Source organism: Acomys russatus, chromosome 6 (genome assembly GCF_903995435.1).
Source record: "Acomys russatus chromosome 6, mAcoRus1.1, whole genome shotgun sequence".
In the NCBI taxonomy this organism is placed as follows: domain Eukaryota; kingdom Metazoa; phylum Chordata; class Mammalia; order Rodentia; family Muridae; genus Acomys; species Acomys russatus.
This window is the reverse complement of record NC_067142.1, coordinates 59,303,457-59,318,036: the sequence shown is the minus strand read 5'-3', so window position 1 is coordinate 59,318,036 and position 14,580 is coordinate 59,303,457. Positions and strand designations below refer to the sequence as shown.

General features: G+C 40.9%; 1 protein-coding gene across 1 annotated transcript in view; it reads left to right on the top strand.

The window, feature by feature from the left end:
• Mroh9 (maestro heat like repeat family member 9) overlaps positions 1-14,580 on the top strand; it is a 59,181-nt gene that overhangs the window by 24,911 nt on the left and 19,690 nt on the right. Inside the window, exons 8-12 of the mRNA XM_051148337.1 lie at positions 2,394-2,529; positions 4,380-4,504; positions 9,738-9,887; positions 12,370-12,524; positions 13,422-13,587. Of these exons, the coding sequence (XP_051004294.1) occupies positions 2,394-2,529; positions 4,380-4,504; positions 9,738-9,887; positions 12,370-12,524; positions 13,422-13,587 (732 nt within the window). The remainder of the gene's footprint in view (positions 1-2,393; positions 2,530-4,379; positions 4,505-9,737; positions 9,888-12,369; positions 12,525-13,421; positions 13,588-14,580) is intronic.

Sequence of the window (14,580 nt, the reverse complement as noted above, 5' to 3'; positions counted from 1 at the left end):
CTGAGAAGCTTCTGTAAGGCAGGAGACACTGTCAAGAGAACAAAGCGACAGCCTACAGACTGGGAAAAGATCTTCACCAACCCTACATCTGACAAAGGTCTAATATCCAAAATATATAAAGAACTCAAGAAATTAAACACCACCAAACCAAATAACCCAATTGAGAAATGGGGCTTGGAACTAAACAGAGAATTCTCAACAGAGGAATATCAAAGGGCTGAGAAACACTTAAAGAAGTGCTCAACTTCCTTAGTCATCAGGGAAATGCAAATCAAAACAACTCTGAGATTCCATCTTACACCCATCAGAATGGCTAAGATCAAAAATTCAAGCAACACCACATTCTGGCGAGGATGTGGGGAGAGAGGAACACTCCTTCATTGCTGGTGGGAATGCAAACTAGTATAGCCACTTTGGAAATCTATCTGGTGCTATCTCAGAAAAATGGGAATAGGGCTTCCTCAAGTCTCAGCTATTCCACTCTTTGGAATATACCCAGAAAATGCTCCAGCACACAAGAAAATTTGCTCAACCATGTTCATAGCAGCCTTATTCATAATAGCCAGAACATGAAAACAACCTAAGTGTCCATCAGTAGAAGAATGGATAAAGAAACTGTGGTACATATACACTATGGAATACTACTCAGCTATTAAAAACAAGGAATTCCTGAAATTTGTGGATAAATGGATTGAGCTAGAAATGATCATAATGAGTGAGTTAACCCAGAAGCAGAGAGAATCAAATGGTATATACTCACTTATATTTGCATACTAGCCCAAGGGGCATGTCCCACGAAAGCCTTCACTTACCAGGAAACTGGGACAGAGGGGAGGACAATCTATTGGGACTCTAGAGGAGAGAAGCATGGGAGAATAGCAAAGTAGAAGGATTCAGAGGGTCCTAGAGACCTACAAGTAGAACATTACGATAGGCAGATTTGGGCCCAGGGGTCCCACTCAAACTAAGGCACCAGCCAAGGACAATACAGGCAGTAAACTTTAAACCCCTTCCCAGATCTAGCCAATGGTCAGAACATTCTCCACAGTTGAGTGGAGAGTAGGGTATGACTTTCACACAAACTCTGGTGCCTCATATTTGACCATGTCCTCTGGAGGGGGAGACCTGGTGGCACTCAGAGGAAGGACAGCAGGTTGCCAAGAAGAGACTTGATACCCTATGAGCATATACAGGGGGAGGTAATCCCCCTCAGGAACAGTCATAGGAGAGGGGAATAGTGGGAAAATGGGAGGGAGGGAAGAATGGGAGGATACAAGGGATAGGATAAACATTGAGATGTAACAAGAATAAATTAATAAAAAAAAAAGAAATAGAACAGGCTTTGAGATCATTCTAAAGGACGCGTTTGAAATCCGACTCCTTCCATCAATACCTGCTACAACAACCACCAAAACCATCTGTCCAGGATAGTAATCACTCATCTTAGTTGCCAGCTGTGCGAGATGAAGACTGATGAAAAAGTTTATGTTAAAAAAAAGTACCCCACAAATTTGATGAAGGGTGTTCATTTGTTTACAAAAACACATGCCTTCCATCGCATCTCCGTTTATGTCTCTACTCCCTTTTGTAATTGTAGCCACAGGAATCATTGAAGACAGAAATCTAACTATTCAATACCTACTGTGTCAAGAAAGTGTGGGGAGAGATGCTTACCTGGTGAGGACAGCCTGGAAATTGGAAGTGTGTGCTTTGAGGGTTTTGTTTTGTGGGGCTTTAGAAATTAATTGCTCTGGCAAGAGTCCATCAACTCAAGGAAAAAAATAATTTCACATTTCACTCATAGACTCATTTAAAGTGTTTCACCTGGGAAAACTGGAGCTTTGCAAGACCTCAATCCTGAGCTGTACACGGACAGGTGACCCACACAGGTCTCTGCCTACGGGCAGCTCACTCCTCCCCAGAGGCATTTGCTACTGACCGATTGCTACCTGGATTAGGAGATTAAATGAGCGTTGGATTGCTGGTACTTCTAGGAGCCTCCCCCTACATTGTCTTTTGTCACTACAGCACCTCCACAAAGGCAGTGTTTGCTTACTTTCATCTCATACAACAGGAAGCTGAGACTCAACAACAGAGCGAGGATCTGTGGACAGGTTTTTAAGACTCTTAAGTCAGTGGTTCTCAACCTTCCTAATGCTGCGGCCCTTTGATATGGCTCCTCATTTTTGTGGACCCACAACCATAAAATTATTTTTGTTGCTACTTCATAATTGTAATGTAAATATTTGTGGAGCCAGAGGGTTGCTGAGAGAGTTGTTACCCCCAGGTTGAGAACCACTGCTAAGTGTTACTCTTCCTCTCAAAAGGGTCCGATGTAAATTTTAATGTCAGTTTACAAAGCTAATGCTCTTTCTCCTTTATTCTCCAATTAGCGAAGTGTCAATGCTCCGTGCTTAGGTCTCCTGGCAGCAGAGATCTCACTCTTGTGTTTCCATAACGACCCCTTAATCATGCAGCAAGCATTGGCCGCGATGAACTACGTCTTCTACATCGCCATGTGTCAGAATCGTAAGAATAGCTCATCCTCTCTTTCTTTCTGCTGTTAAGAATTTGTTCTAAACATGCAACTTTTGAAGAAGCCTCTATGTCTGTGATTTATTTGTAAGTTCTACCCCAAGATCCATGACTTCATTTTCTAAAATATGGCTTTAAAAATGACTTAAGTATTTTAAAGGACAATTTGTAATTAAATAGTTGGTACTTCAAGGTCTTTACAGCTTCAAGATCCAGCTATACTTCTTGGACTAATGTTGCCCATTAATAGTAGGGGTAAGGATAAGTGTAGTGGCAGCAGCAGGAAGAGAGGGGAAGGAGATTTTTACAAATGAAGAGTTTAGAAGAAGCATGTTTTACCCCAATGGTTATTACAGAGAATTATTCCAGGAGCTGACAGAGGCTACATTGAGTGCTCATAAAGCTGTAACTTAGCATTGAAAATCTCGTAACTCACAAGTGATGTGAGTTAATCTTACTAGGAAGAAAAGCTATGCCTAGACTATGATAGTTGTCATTTAAGACTTTAAAACACAAGCTAATTGTAATCAGGGGAACCCGTTCCAAATACTCTAGTTGCTCACCAGAACAAACCTGAAGACTGCCTCTGAGAATGAAAGCAGCTCAGGTTCGATGAGGCAAATGTAAGAATGCCTGGCACCCAATACGATTTACAGTGCTGCAGCCAGGTCTATAATCTCAGCCCTCAGGAAGCATATGGAAGAAGATTTTTTTTTTTAGTTCAAAACCAGACTAGCTTATACAGTCAGATACTTTCTCTAATGAAAGCAAACAAGAAAAAAAAATCGGGCAGGAGACGAGAGAGTAAAATACAACCCACTATGAGGATAAAACTAGCCAAAACTTACCAAACCACCTAACTAGTGGAGAGGAATGTTAAAAACAGTTGTTACAACTATATTTTACTTATTTAAAAACTTAAGGAGTCAACATGGGTCAAAGGGACACAGAAATTTTTTTGAAAAGACCCACAATGCCCCACTACTTCGGAGGCTGTGGCAGAAGAGCCATGAGTTTGATGCTTTGCATGATCATATAAAGCAAGTGGGGGGAAAAAGAGAGAAGGAAGGACAGAGAAATTCATGAACTCATACTGAGCTTCTAGAGGACAACACACTATCTAATATGAAAAACACTTGGGCAGGAATTAACAGCAATTAGACTTTGCAGAAAAAAATGTTCTTTGAGATTACAGCAATAGTAATTATCAATGGTTGAACCCAGAAGTAAGAGAAAACAATAAATGACTATATTTTATAAATTTTATAAAAGCTACAACTTATAGATGCAGAAAATTTAACAAAGTAAAAAAAATAATAAAGCACAATAAGGAAATATCTCAATTAAATTTTTTATCACCAGAGATAAAGATTTGATGGTCTTAGATTAGAAACTAGGAGAAAGAACAATTTATTTATGTATAATAAGATTTCTCATCAGAAACAATGAAAGTCTGAGAATAAAATAGAGAAAAAAATTATCATATTGTTCTCTAACCACCAAAAAGACCTTTCGAATACAAATTTAGTAAAGACATTTTTCAGATGTGCAAGCAAAGATAAAAACGAAACAAAAGGCAACAGAAAACAGGAAAAGAGTGACAGATTCTTTTTGATGGTCGTGGGGACAAGAAGAGAGAAAACTCAAATTGCCAGTGTTGAAGATGGCCTCATTTAATCATTTTATAAATTCTGGCTCTGTGCCACCTTAGGCTTTTGTGAGGACAAACCGTAGGCAGTGTTGAGTAACCAGAGTGTTGTCGTTGGGTAGGAAGCTGGAAATAACGTCTTCGTATGTGAAAGCGGTGGTCTAATGAGAACCTTATCTTCCTTTCATCAACACAGCCAACAGTGTGAAATACAGAGCCATGAAGATGGTTAACGAAGAAACCAGTAACTCCAAGATGGTAATGTCTGATTTTGAATTACTCATCAAGTTCACACAAGAAGACAGAAACAAAATTGCCCAGGTATCCTAGCTCCAGCTTTATTCTATGTAGTTTGTCTTAAATGTGTTGTTGCCCTTAGCGATCATTTATTTCCTCAAAGCTAATGTTTTTGACAAGTTCCCTTTCCTTTTTTTAAAAAAAATATAGTTTATTAATTTATTCATATTACATCTCAACTGTTATCCCATCCCTTGCATCTTCCCATTCCTCCTCTCCCTTCCATTTTCCCTTTACTCCCCTCCCCTATGACTGTGACTGAGGAGGACCTCCTCCCCCTGTATATGCCCATAGGGTATCAAGTTACTTCTTGGTAGCCTGCTATTCTTCCTCTGAGTGCCGCCAGGCCTCCCCACCAAGGGAACATGGTCAAATATGGGGCACCAGAGTTCGTGTGAAAGTCAGTCCCCACTCTCCACTCAGCTGCGGAGAATGTCCTGTCTATTGGCTAGATCTGGGTAGGTGTTCAATATTTACTGCCCGTACTGTCCTTGGCTGGTGCCATAGTTTGAGCAGGACCCCTGGGCCCAGATCTGCCCATCATAATGTTCTACTTGTAGGTTTCTAGGACCTTCTGGATCCTTCTAGTTCCCCATTCTCCCTTGCTTCTCTCACCTAGAGTCCCAATAGGAAGTCTTCTCCTTTGTCCCACTTTCCTTGTAAGTGAAGACTTTCATGGGACATGCCCCTTGGGCTATTGTCCAGATATAAGTGAGTATATACCATTTGACTCTTTCTGCTTCTGGGTTAACTCACTCATTATGATCATTTCTAGTTCAATCCATTTGTTCACAAATTTTGGAAAGTCCTTGTTTTTAATAGCTGAGTAGTATTCCATAGTGTAAATGTACCACAGTTTCTTTATCCATTCTTCTACTGAAGGACACTTAGGCTATTTTCACGTTCTGGCTACCAAACCAAATAACCCAATCGAGATATGAGGCTCAGAACTAAACAGAGAATTCTCAACAGAGGAATATCGAATGGCTGAGAAACACTTAAATGCTCAATGCCCTTAATCATCAGGGAAATGCAAATCAAAACAACTCTGAGATTCCATCTTACACCCATCAGAATGGCTAAGATCAAAAACTCAAGTGACACCACATGCTGGTGAGTATGTGGAGAGAGAGGAACACTCCTTCATTGCTGGTGGGAATGCAAACTAGTATAGCCACTTTGGAAATCTATCTGGCACTATCTCAGAAAACTAGGAATAGGGCTTCCTCAAGACCCAGCTATTCCACTCCTTGGAATATACCCAGAAGATGCTCCAGCACACAACAAGAATATTTGCTCGACCATGTTCATAGCAGCCTTATTCATAATAGCCAGGACATGGAAAGTTTCCTTTTCTTATATCAGAAAGACAAGTGACTGGCTGACTCACAAAGCAAGTGGATTCCTACCTTTCATGCCACTCAAGACTTATGTCTACTATCCTCAAGTACAGCAATTTAAATATACTACTTGCTATAAAGTAGAATGTGCATAGATGTTTTTTGGTTATACTTTTATATGAAGTAACGTCCACATTTTTGACCAAAAAAAAAAAATGCAGTCAACAATTAAGTCTTTTCTAAAATGTGACAGTTTTCCCCCACAAATATCAGAATGACATTGTAAGGTAGATTTTAGTTTTTAAAAAATGATGAAGATTTACATATTTATACATGCCTGTAATTCTGGTACTCAGGAAGCTCAAACATTGGCGTGGCAAGTTCAAGGCCAGTGTGGGTTGCATAGAGATACCCTGATCTTAAGGTGAAAAAAAACCCTCTTTATATGATGTGCTGATAAGTATTAGCATTAAGCAAATAATTTTTACCCTTTTCTAATCTAAAGATACCAATAAGCTCTATAACCCTATATTCTCTTTCGTTCTTCACAGTTCACACTTTTTAATAGGACTTTGTGAGGCTCCCCAGCATTGGGCCCAGGTTGGGCTTTCAGTGAATTGACTTTCAGACACATTACTGTGCCAACAGCTCAGCATAGCTGAGAAGGACTCTCAGGTTAGCTTATCTCCTAGGATAAGGAGACTGAGGGCATCCTTCCTCCAAACTACATATACAGAATCGAAAGCTGTACCAAGGCACTCAAGAGATCACAGGCAGGTTCCAAGATGCAGACAGGAATACAAGCAGCAAGGTTGTTCACTAGGAGAGCTGGGTACAAGGCAGCACTGACGTGTGGAGCCTGTCGTGAACAGGAAGACATTTGTAAGCCAAGCCACTCCCTTCCATGCACGAACAGTTTGTGTGGACAGGACTTCATGCACAATTCACAGAGGATCATGGACATAACATTCACCAAAACAGTTCACACAGTATGAATTAATAACCTCAATCATAGAAATTTACAAAGGAAACTCAGAATAATTCATCTGTTTGTAAAACGTGGTTCTTCCTAGACATAACTTTAAATATGTTTATTCGTGGAGAATCCTATACAATGTATTTTGATCCCATTCATTCCAACTCTGCCCTGTCCACCATCACCTACTTACCACCCAACCTTGTGCTCTCTTTGTTTTTTATTTAAAAAATAAATTAAAAAAAAAACACGGAATGCAATTTATTCTGTTCATTTACTTTTGGGTGTAGAGCCTGTCCCAGAGTGTGGTTGACCTACCAGAAGCCATACTCTTAAAAACAAACAAACATAAAAACAACAACAACAACAACAAACCACGACTAACCCTCTCCTAGCAGCTGTCAAAGGTCAATAGCTCCTCAGATAGGAGTGCGACTCCTTGCTAACCACCCCACTCCATGGTGGGATTTTGTAGAGGTATTTTTTTTTCAGAGGCATTTTTTTAACTAGCATGGTTAACATGAGAAATACAGCCAGGAGTGGTGGTGCATGCCTTTAATCCCAGCACTCAGGAAGCAGAGGCAGGTGGATCACTATGAGTTCAAGGCCAGCCTGGTCTACAAAGTGAGTCCAGGACTGCCAGGGCTACACACAGAGAAACCCTGTCTCAAAACAAAAACAAAAATGAGAAATACATGGCAGATTATGACACCTCAATTTATAGTATATTTTGCAGCCATTAAATCAACTAGCATCAAGAACATGCAATATTGCAATGTAACAATAATAAACAGATGGACATCTCTGGATTCCAGATGATCTTTTGTGGTTAGTGTGCCCCTGCTAAAGCAAACCCTCTCCCCCTCCCCCTCACCCATCCCCCTCCCCCTTCTTCTCCCTTCCCCGCTCCCTCCCTGTCTCTGTCTCTGTCTCTGTCTCTGTCTCTGTCTCTGTCTCTCTCTCTGATGTAAGGGAATGTCATTGACCACTGTATTACTACATGGAGGTCAAAAGATAACATAAGGTGTCTGCCTCTATGATTTCTCTATTTATAACTACACTAGCAGGTCGCTGGCTCTAAGGATCTACCTGTCTGTTGCAACCCCAAGCATGGAGTTCACAGGTACCAACACACAGATTTTACAAACTCCAGTCTTTGTGACTGCACATCAATCATTTTATCAACTGAGCCATCTTCCCAAGCCCCACAAACTCTAATTTTTAATATAATCTAATGTCTAATTTTTAATGCAACCAATCTTATACTACCAGCTCTAGGTTTCACTGAGAACAGAATTTCTCTGAAATTTTAGGTAGAAATTAGAATTAACATTGTTGAGTAAACAAATATTTCAGCAAAGAACTTATTGTTTCTAGTGATATTTTAAGATTTAATTTTTACAATTAAATCTGTTTTTCCTCAAGCAGGGCAAACTACAGCAATCACTTACCTATAAGCCAGAATAGTTCTTTGATTTTCTCCCAGAGTTTTCCAACATTATCATCCCTCAGTGCTCTGCCCAACGGATGCAGTCTAAGAGTGCAGGGCTGGGAGCAATCCATTTATGCTCAGACAGCCAACATGCCTTAGTGAGAAAAAAAGAACAGTAATTCATCTCATTTTAAAGAAATGAGTGCTTTGTCTGAATGTCTTTATGTGCATCCCATGCATGCCTGGTGCCTACAGAGGTCAGAAAAAGGCATCTGATGCCCTGGAACTGAAGTTATGGAGAGTTGTGGGCCACCATGTGGGTGCTGCAAAGAGAGCCCAGGTCATCTGCAAGAGCAACTCCCAAGCCTCTGGTCCAGTTGCAGTACTTTAGCCCTTTAAGGATAGTAAGTCAAACCTTTTATTAATGAGATTAGAGGCCTTTGGTGCTTGCATGAAAGATGTGTTTTTCTTTTTTTTTTAAACACATTTTTATTGAAAAATAAAATAGTTCATATTACATCTCATTTTCTATCCCATCCCATGCATCCTATTCCTTCCTCCCTCCCACTTTCACCCCAATCCCCCTTCCCTATGACTGTGACTGAGGGGGACCTCCTCTCCCTGAATATGGTGCTAGGGTATCAAGTCTCTTCTTGGTAGTCCGCTATCCTTCCTCTGAGTGCCATTGGGCCTCCCCAACAAAGGGACATGGCCAAATATGGCGCACCAGAGATCCTGTGAAAGTCAGACCCCAGTGTCCACTTAACAGTGGAGAATGTTCTGTCCCTTGGCTAGATCTGGGTAGGGGTTTGATGATGACTGCATGTTTTGTCCTTGGTTGGTGCCTTTGATCAAGCAGAACCCCTAGAGTGTCGTGGCACCTTTATATATTCAACTCCAGTCTGCTCTGTCTTAGAGTTTGTGGTCAGTCTCTAACTTCAAAAAGGAAATGTTTACAGAGTGGTTATTTGACTTCAGCCATCTGCATAGGGAACTTCTCTTTGTTCCATACATCTTCCTCTTCCTCCTCCTCCCTCCCTCCCTCCTCCTCCTCTTCCTTCTCCTCCTCCTCCTCCTCCCTCCCTCCTCCTCCTCCTCCTTCTTCTTCTTTTATCTCTCTCTCTCTCTCTCTCTCTCTCTCTCTCTCTCTCTCTCTCTCTCAAGAGAAACTGTATACTTTCATATCATCTTGTCTTTCTTATTCCTACTTCCTCCAGCATCTTCTACAAACTACATTTGCTCCTCACACTGTTGAAGACATTTATGGTAATGTTTGGACATTGAAATTGTCTTAAAGGCAGAAAATAAGTTTTGTATAATAACACCTCAGTTTCCATCATCATTACACTAACACTACCGCAAAAGCACTTTTTGACTTTTTTTTTAATAGAGAAAACAGCTTCCATAGTTCCTGAATGTCTTGTGGCCCTGCCTGGTCTAGAGCGTCCCCTGGGCTATCTCTGCCTTGCTGTGTTGCTTACACTGGTTGTCACAAACATCCTTTTTCAGAATGTGGGACAAATATTACTGCCCAACTTGCTGACTGACTTTGTGTGGATTCTCCTGAAAAAACTCTCCTCTTCTGACAATCAAACAGCGGTTGAGGCTGCATCCTTACTGAAGCTGACTTTGCAGTATCATGCCCAGAAGATCAACTCGGTAACGTGCTTGGCAATGAGCTAAGAGGAGCAGAGCGCGCTCTCAAAAGAGCACTCTTCAGCTTTGCTATCTGTCTGTTTCTTTGCATCCCTGTCTCTTGCTTTTGTTCCTTGAGTCACTTGAATTTGATGAGGCTTTTGTGAAGTGTTTTAAATGGGGAAAACTGTTGAGACTGTTCTAATAAATATTCACTTAACAACGATATTGAAACTAGAACACTCTGCTATATTTACTTTGTTGGCTTTTTAAAGGGAAATATATTAATAACAAATACCTTTGTACTTGAAATCTCCCATGCAGCATTTAAGTAACATTTTCAAGGACTCTCAGACTGTGGTGTTGCACTGGCTAAGGCATTTGTGTAGGCTGATACAACAGGAAACAATAGAACTTTGTCTCATTCAAAGTTCAAAAAGATTAAGTTAGTTGTTCCTTTTACTTTATGGCCTCCACCTCTCAATTCTTTATGTCATTTTTATTTGCTACTAGATGTCTAAGTGAAAGAAAACTTACTTTTTATTATTAGCATAGTCTGTTCAAGTGTACATTGTATAATGACATAATTGTGAATATAAGAATAAATGACTTAAATGCAGAATCAACAAAATAATGGAATTCATATTGTGTAGTTCATACATGAATATTCATGTCAGTTTTATCATGAGTTAATACTAAACTAGCTCACTTGTTTTTATTTCATCTCTTGTCACTCATACCTTATTAACATTTTCTGACTTTAGTGCAGTAACAAATAAGGAAAGATTGAAAAGAATTAATAGGTTGCCATTGTATCCCTATTACAGAATGACTTTAGAATGAGTAGTTTATAGTGAATAGAAGTCCGTATCTTATAGTGCTTGATACTGGGAAGACCCAGGATTGTATTTAGCAAGGACCTCTTTGCTGTATCATCTCATGGGAGAAGTAGGAAAAGCCAGGGGGCATTGCAAGACAGAGAAGGGGCCAATCTCATTCTCTTATCAGAAACCTACTCCCACACTAATAAGCCCACTCCTGGGGATAATTATAATGACCACTCATGAACACTGACCAACCCCTAGGACCTAGTCACCTCTTAAATGCTGCACATCTCAGCCTGGTGAAATGGCTCTGTGGGTAAACATTTTGGGTTTGTTTGTTTGTTTTGTTTTTCTAAGCAATCATGGAGATGTGAATTTGATACCCAGAACCCATATAAAATCAAGGCCCAGTGGAGTGGGTCCATAACTCTATCACTGGTGGGCTGAGGCAGGTGGGTTCATGGGGCTCTTTTGCTTAGCCAAAATAGTAAGCTTTAGACTCAAAATACACAGTAACTCAAAAACATAAGGTAAAGAAATGGTAGAGGAAAGTCTTTATGACATCAACCTCCAGCTTTCACGTGCACTCACACACACACTCACACACTCACTCATTCACAGTTGCCTTTGAGAGCTGGGTTCTACCATGACATTTGAGAGACATACCTAGACCATAACACTTTTTTTTTCTTCCCTTCCACATCATCATTTTCCAGCTAAGTGGTTGGAGTTTCAGTTAGATGACTCTCACAATCAGCTTGTTTTCTCACTGAGCTTCTCTGTATTGTGACAATTCTATGACAGGAAGCACAGTGAACATTACATGTAACTGGAGTTGCAGGAACCATGCAAGCTTCGCATACTGCAAGGATTTCCTGTGCTCCATTGTACCACTGGGCTTGAATTATAAAACTCAAACTCAAAGATTAATTGACATCTTCAAGAGGACACATCCAAGCATTCGACGGGAGCAAGAAGGCCATCTGAGCATGCATCTCCATGCAGATGCTTAAGTCGCAGACCCATGAACACAGTCCTAATGGTGATAGGCATTCAGGGCTCACAGTGCCCTCTCCTGATACATGTGTGCACTGTGAAAGAAGGTAGACTGAGAGAAGTTATTCAAACTCAGGAAGCAGGCAAGGGAATGTGCCACCTCATAGAGAGTTCTCAGTGCTGCCGTGGGCAAGAACATTCCACAGGCCAAACCTAAGGGAGATGAGAGGGAGGTCCATGGTCATCTCCTTCACTGAACAGAGTTTTCCAACAGAATAGGAAGGAACACCCAGAGAGCTTAGAAGAGGCCGTAGGACATCACTGGGGCAGGGAGGGAGGTCAAACAAGAAGCTGGAGGTGTAAAACTAACTTCTACTATAGGAAATCACTAACCAAGGAGAGACTGAACAGAAATAGGGCTTAGCAGTTTATCACCCCAACCCAGCTACCCCTTTTAAAGCCATTTTCCCCAATTTCCATAACTACATTCCTTCATTCCTGACCTTAATAAGTATTTTGTATTGTAATCATGTAAAAAGACTTTCTGGTACTGCTTGTTTGTAGGCTAATTGCTATGTTGGTCGTTCCAACAAAGGTTGGATTCTGGTAACTGAGAAATGGCTCACTTTAAAGGGGAACGAGGCGTGAGGCGACACTTTTGTTGACCTAGGAAACTCTTCTTCCAGATGTCTAAAATTGTGGATGACATTTATGAGAAGCTCTGTGTGAATTCGTCCCACAGAATGAAGGACGCCATGCTGCAGGTCATCACTCTGTTGACGCGTGCTTCCCCTAAGAAGGTTATCTTTCAGCTCTTGGAATTCCCAGTCCCTGCAGACAAGTAAGGCCTCCCCCACCTCACCCCTCTGCCGCACTCGCCTGCCAGCTCCACAAATATATGACCCAAGTACGAGTCTTTCTCTCTGGTAGTTAGGCATAGTTTCTTCTTCTGAAAAAATTCATTTTTGCACCATCTAGGCTGGCTATAAAGTTTAAATAGGATCATAGGTTACATGTAACTTTGTGCAATGCCTAGCACACAGTAGGACCTCATTATTATTTATTAATGCCACTATTGGAGGTGGGAATTGGGTTCTGTCACAAATCTGACAAAAACAAACTTTCTTCAAAAGATAATGATTTTTCCCATTGTTAACTACTCATTTTTCTTGAGAAAAACCTCAGAGTTTTTTTTAATTTATAAAGAACAGAGATAAGCTATTATATAAACCAATAAAATAGAGAACAATTTTAAATTACTAAAACAAGGGCTAGAGAAATGGTTCAGTGGTTAAGTGCTGCTCTTATAGAGGACCAGAGTTCAATTCCCAGCCCTCATACTGGGTGGCTGCCAACCATCTATAACTCCAATGTCTCTTCTGTTATCAATATGTACCCACATGCATGTGTGCACACACACATGGATACACACATGTATACATAACTAAAATCATTTTTAAAACCTTTTTAAAAAACTGAAACTAATTGAGAATTTTCTGCCTATGAACTGATCTGAAATTCATGACCCAGGACCACAAGGAATCTTAAAGAACAAAAGTGTTGAGCCTGTGGGTCAGGGCAACTCTAACTGGTGAATTAGAAGAGATTGGAAAAATCACAGGGCTCTATTTCTATAGTTCAGAGACTGGGGGATGAGGGTGCCACCCCTCTTCTACTGGCTGTGAAGAAAGTAGAATATTAAAGGATAAACATGGCTCTCAACACCTTGTGTTTACAGAATTCTGCTACTGATGTGGAAAGCAGCAAGTGTGGAGTCAAGTGTCGCACCTCAAGTGCTGAAGACAATCTTGTCAATATTGAAAGGAAAACCTGGGGAAATAGAAGATGCCCTTGTAGAAAAAAGGCGCTTCTCCCTCAATGCCACCAACATGATGCCTGTGGCGGTAAATGACACCATGGGTATTTCTATTCCCTGTTGATTTCTTCACCAGGAAACTCCTAGCTGCATAGGTGAAGACCTGTCTTGCTGGCAAGGTCTCCACTCATGCATGCATGCATCCATGCATCCATGCATCCAACCCACAACATTCATTGTGCACCACATCTTGATCACAGAGCATAACTTCCGCAAAAATAGAGAGACAGAGAGCAAATATGCACATTCGAGATCAAAAGAAATATAAAGCAGTATGTGTGAGAGAAGGAAAGTGACAGGATGGTTTGAGGTAAGCTAGACATGGCACACTTCCATATGGAAAGGACTTAAAATCAGAACCCTGGGCTGATCCAAGGTAATTTGTATATACATCTTGGAGAGGCAGAGAGCGGAGCAAAAGTCCCATCATGGTGGAAGTGTGGGTGATATGGCAAGGAGGCCAAAGAATCTGAGGGAACTGCCTAATGGCAAAATTGTATGTGACTGTAGAGAGTTGGCCACCAGCTAAGTCATAGAAACTTCAGTAGTTGTATGATGATCTGACATCACCCGTATCTATCATGTCCCTCCCATGGACCAACATCACCACACCTGAAAGGAAGCTGAGAGAAATGTAATGGAAAAGGGTGACATTGTTTATTAATATGGGGTGTTGGGATGATAGTGAATATTAAAGGGGTGACTATGAAGAAGTAAAGTGACTCAAGGATGACTTGATGCATCTCCTGTTGATTATATCACTTCCCTGGGTTTTTTTTTTTTAAACAAGCTTAAAGAATACTTTGCTTACTGGTAAGACTGTTTCTCATGACCACATAGGAAGGGGACCTTGGGATATATGACCTCCTTGCGGACCAGCTTCGTTTTCACAAATTTGGCAGCTGGAAGGGAACCATTAACAGTGCCCTGGAATCCCATTACCAAGAAAGCTTGGCCCATTTCCTGCTTCACAGTGGACTTAGTGCCTGTGGTTGATTAGGCATGCATGCTGAAAGAGCGC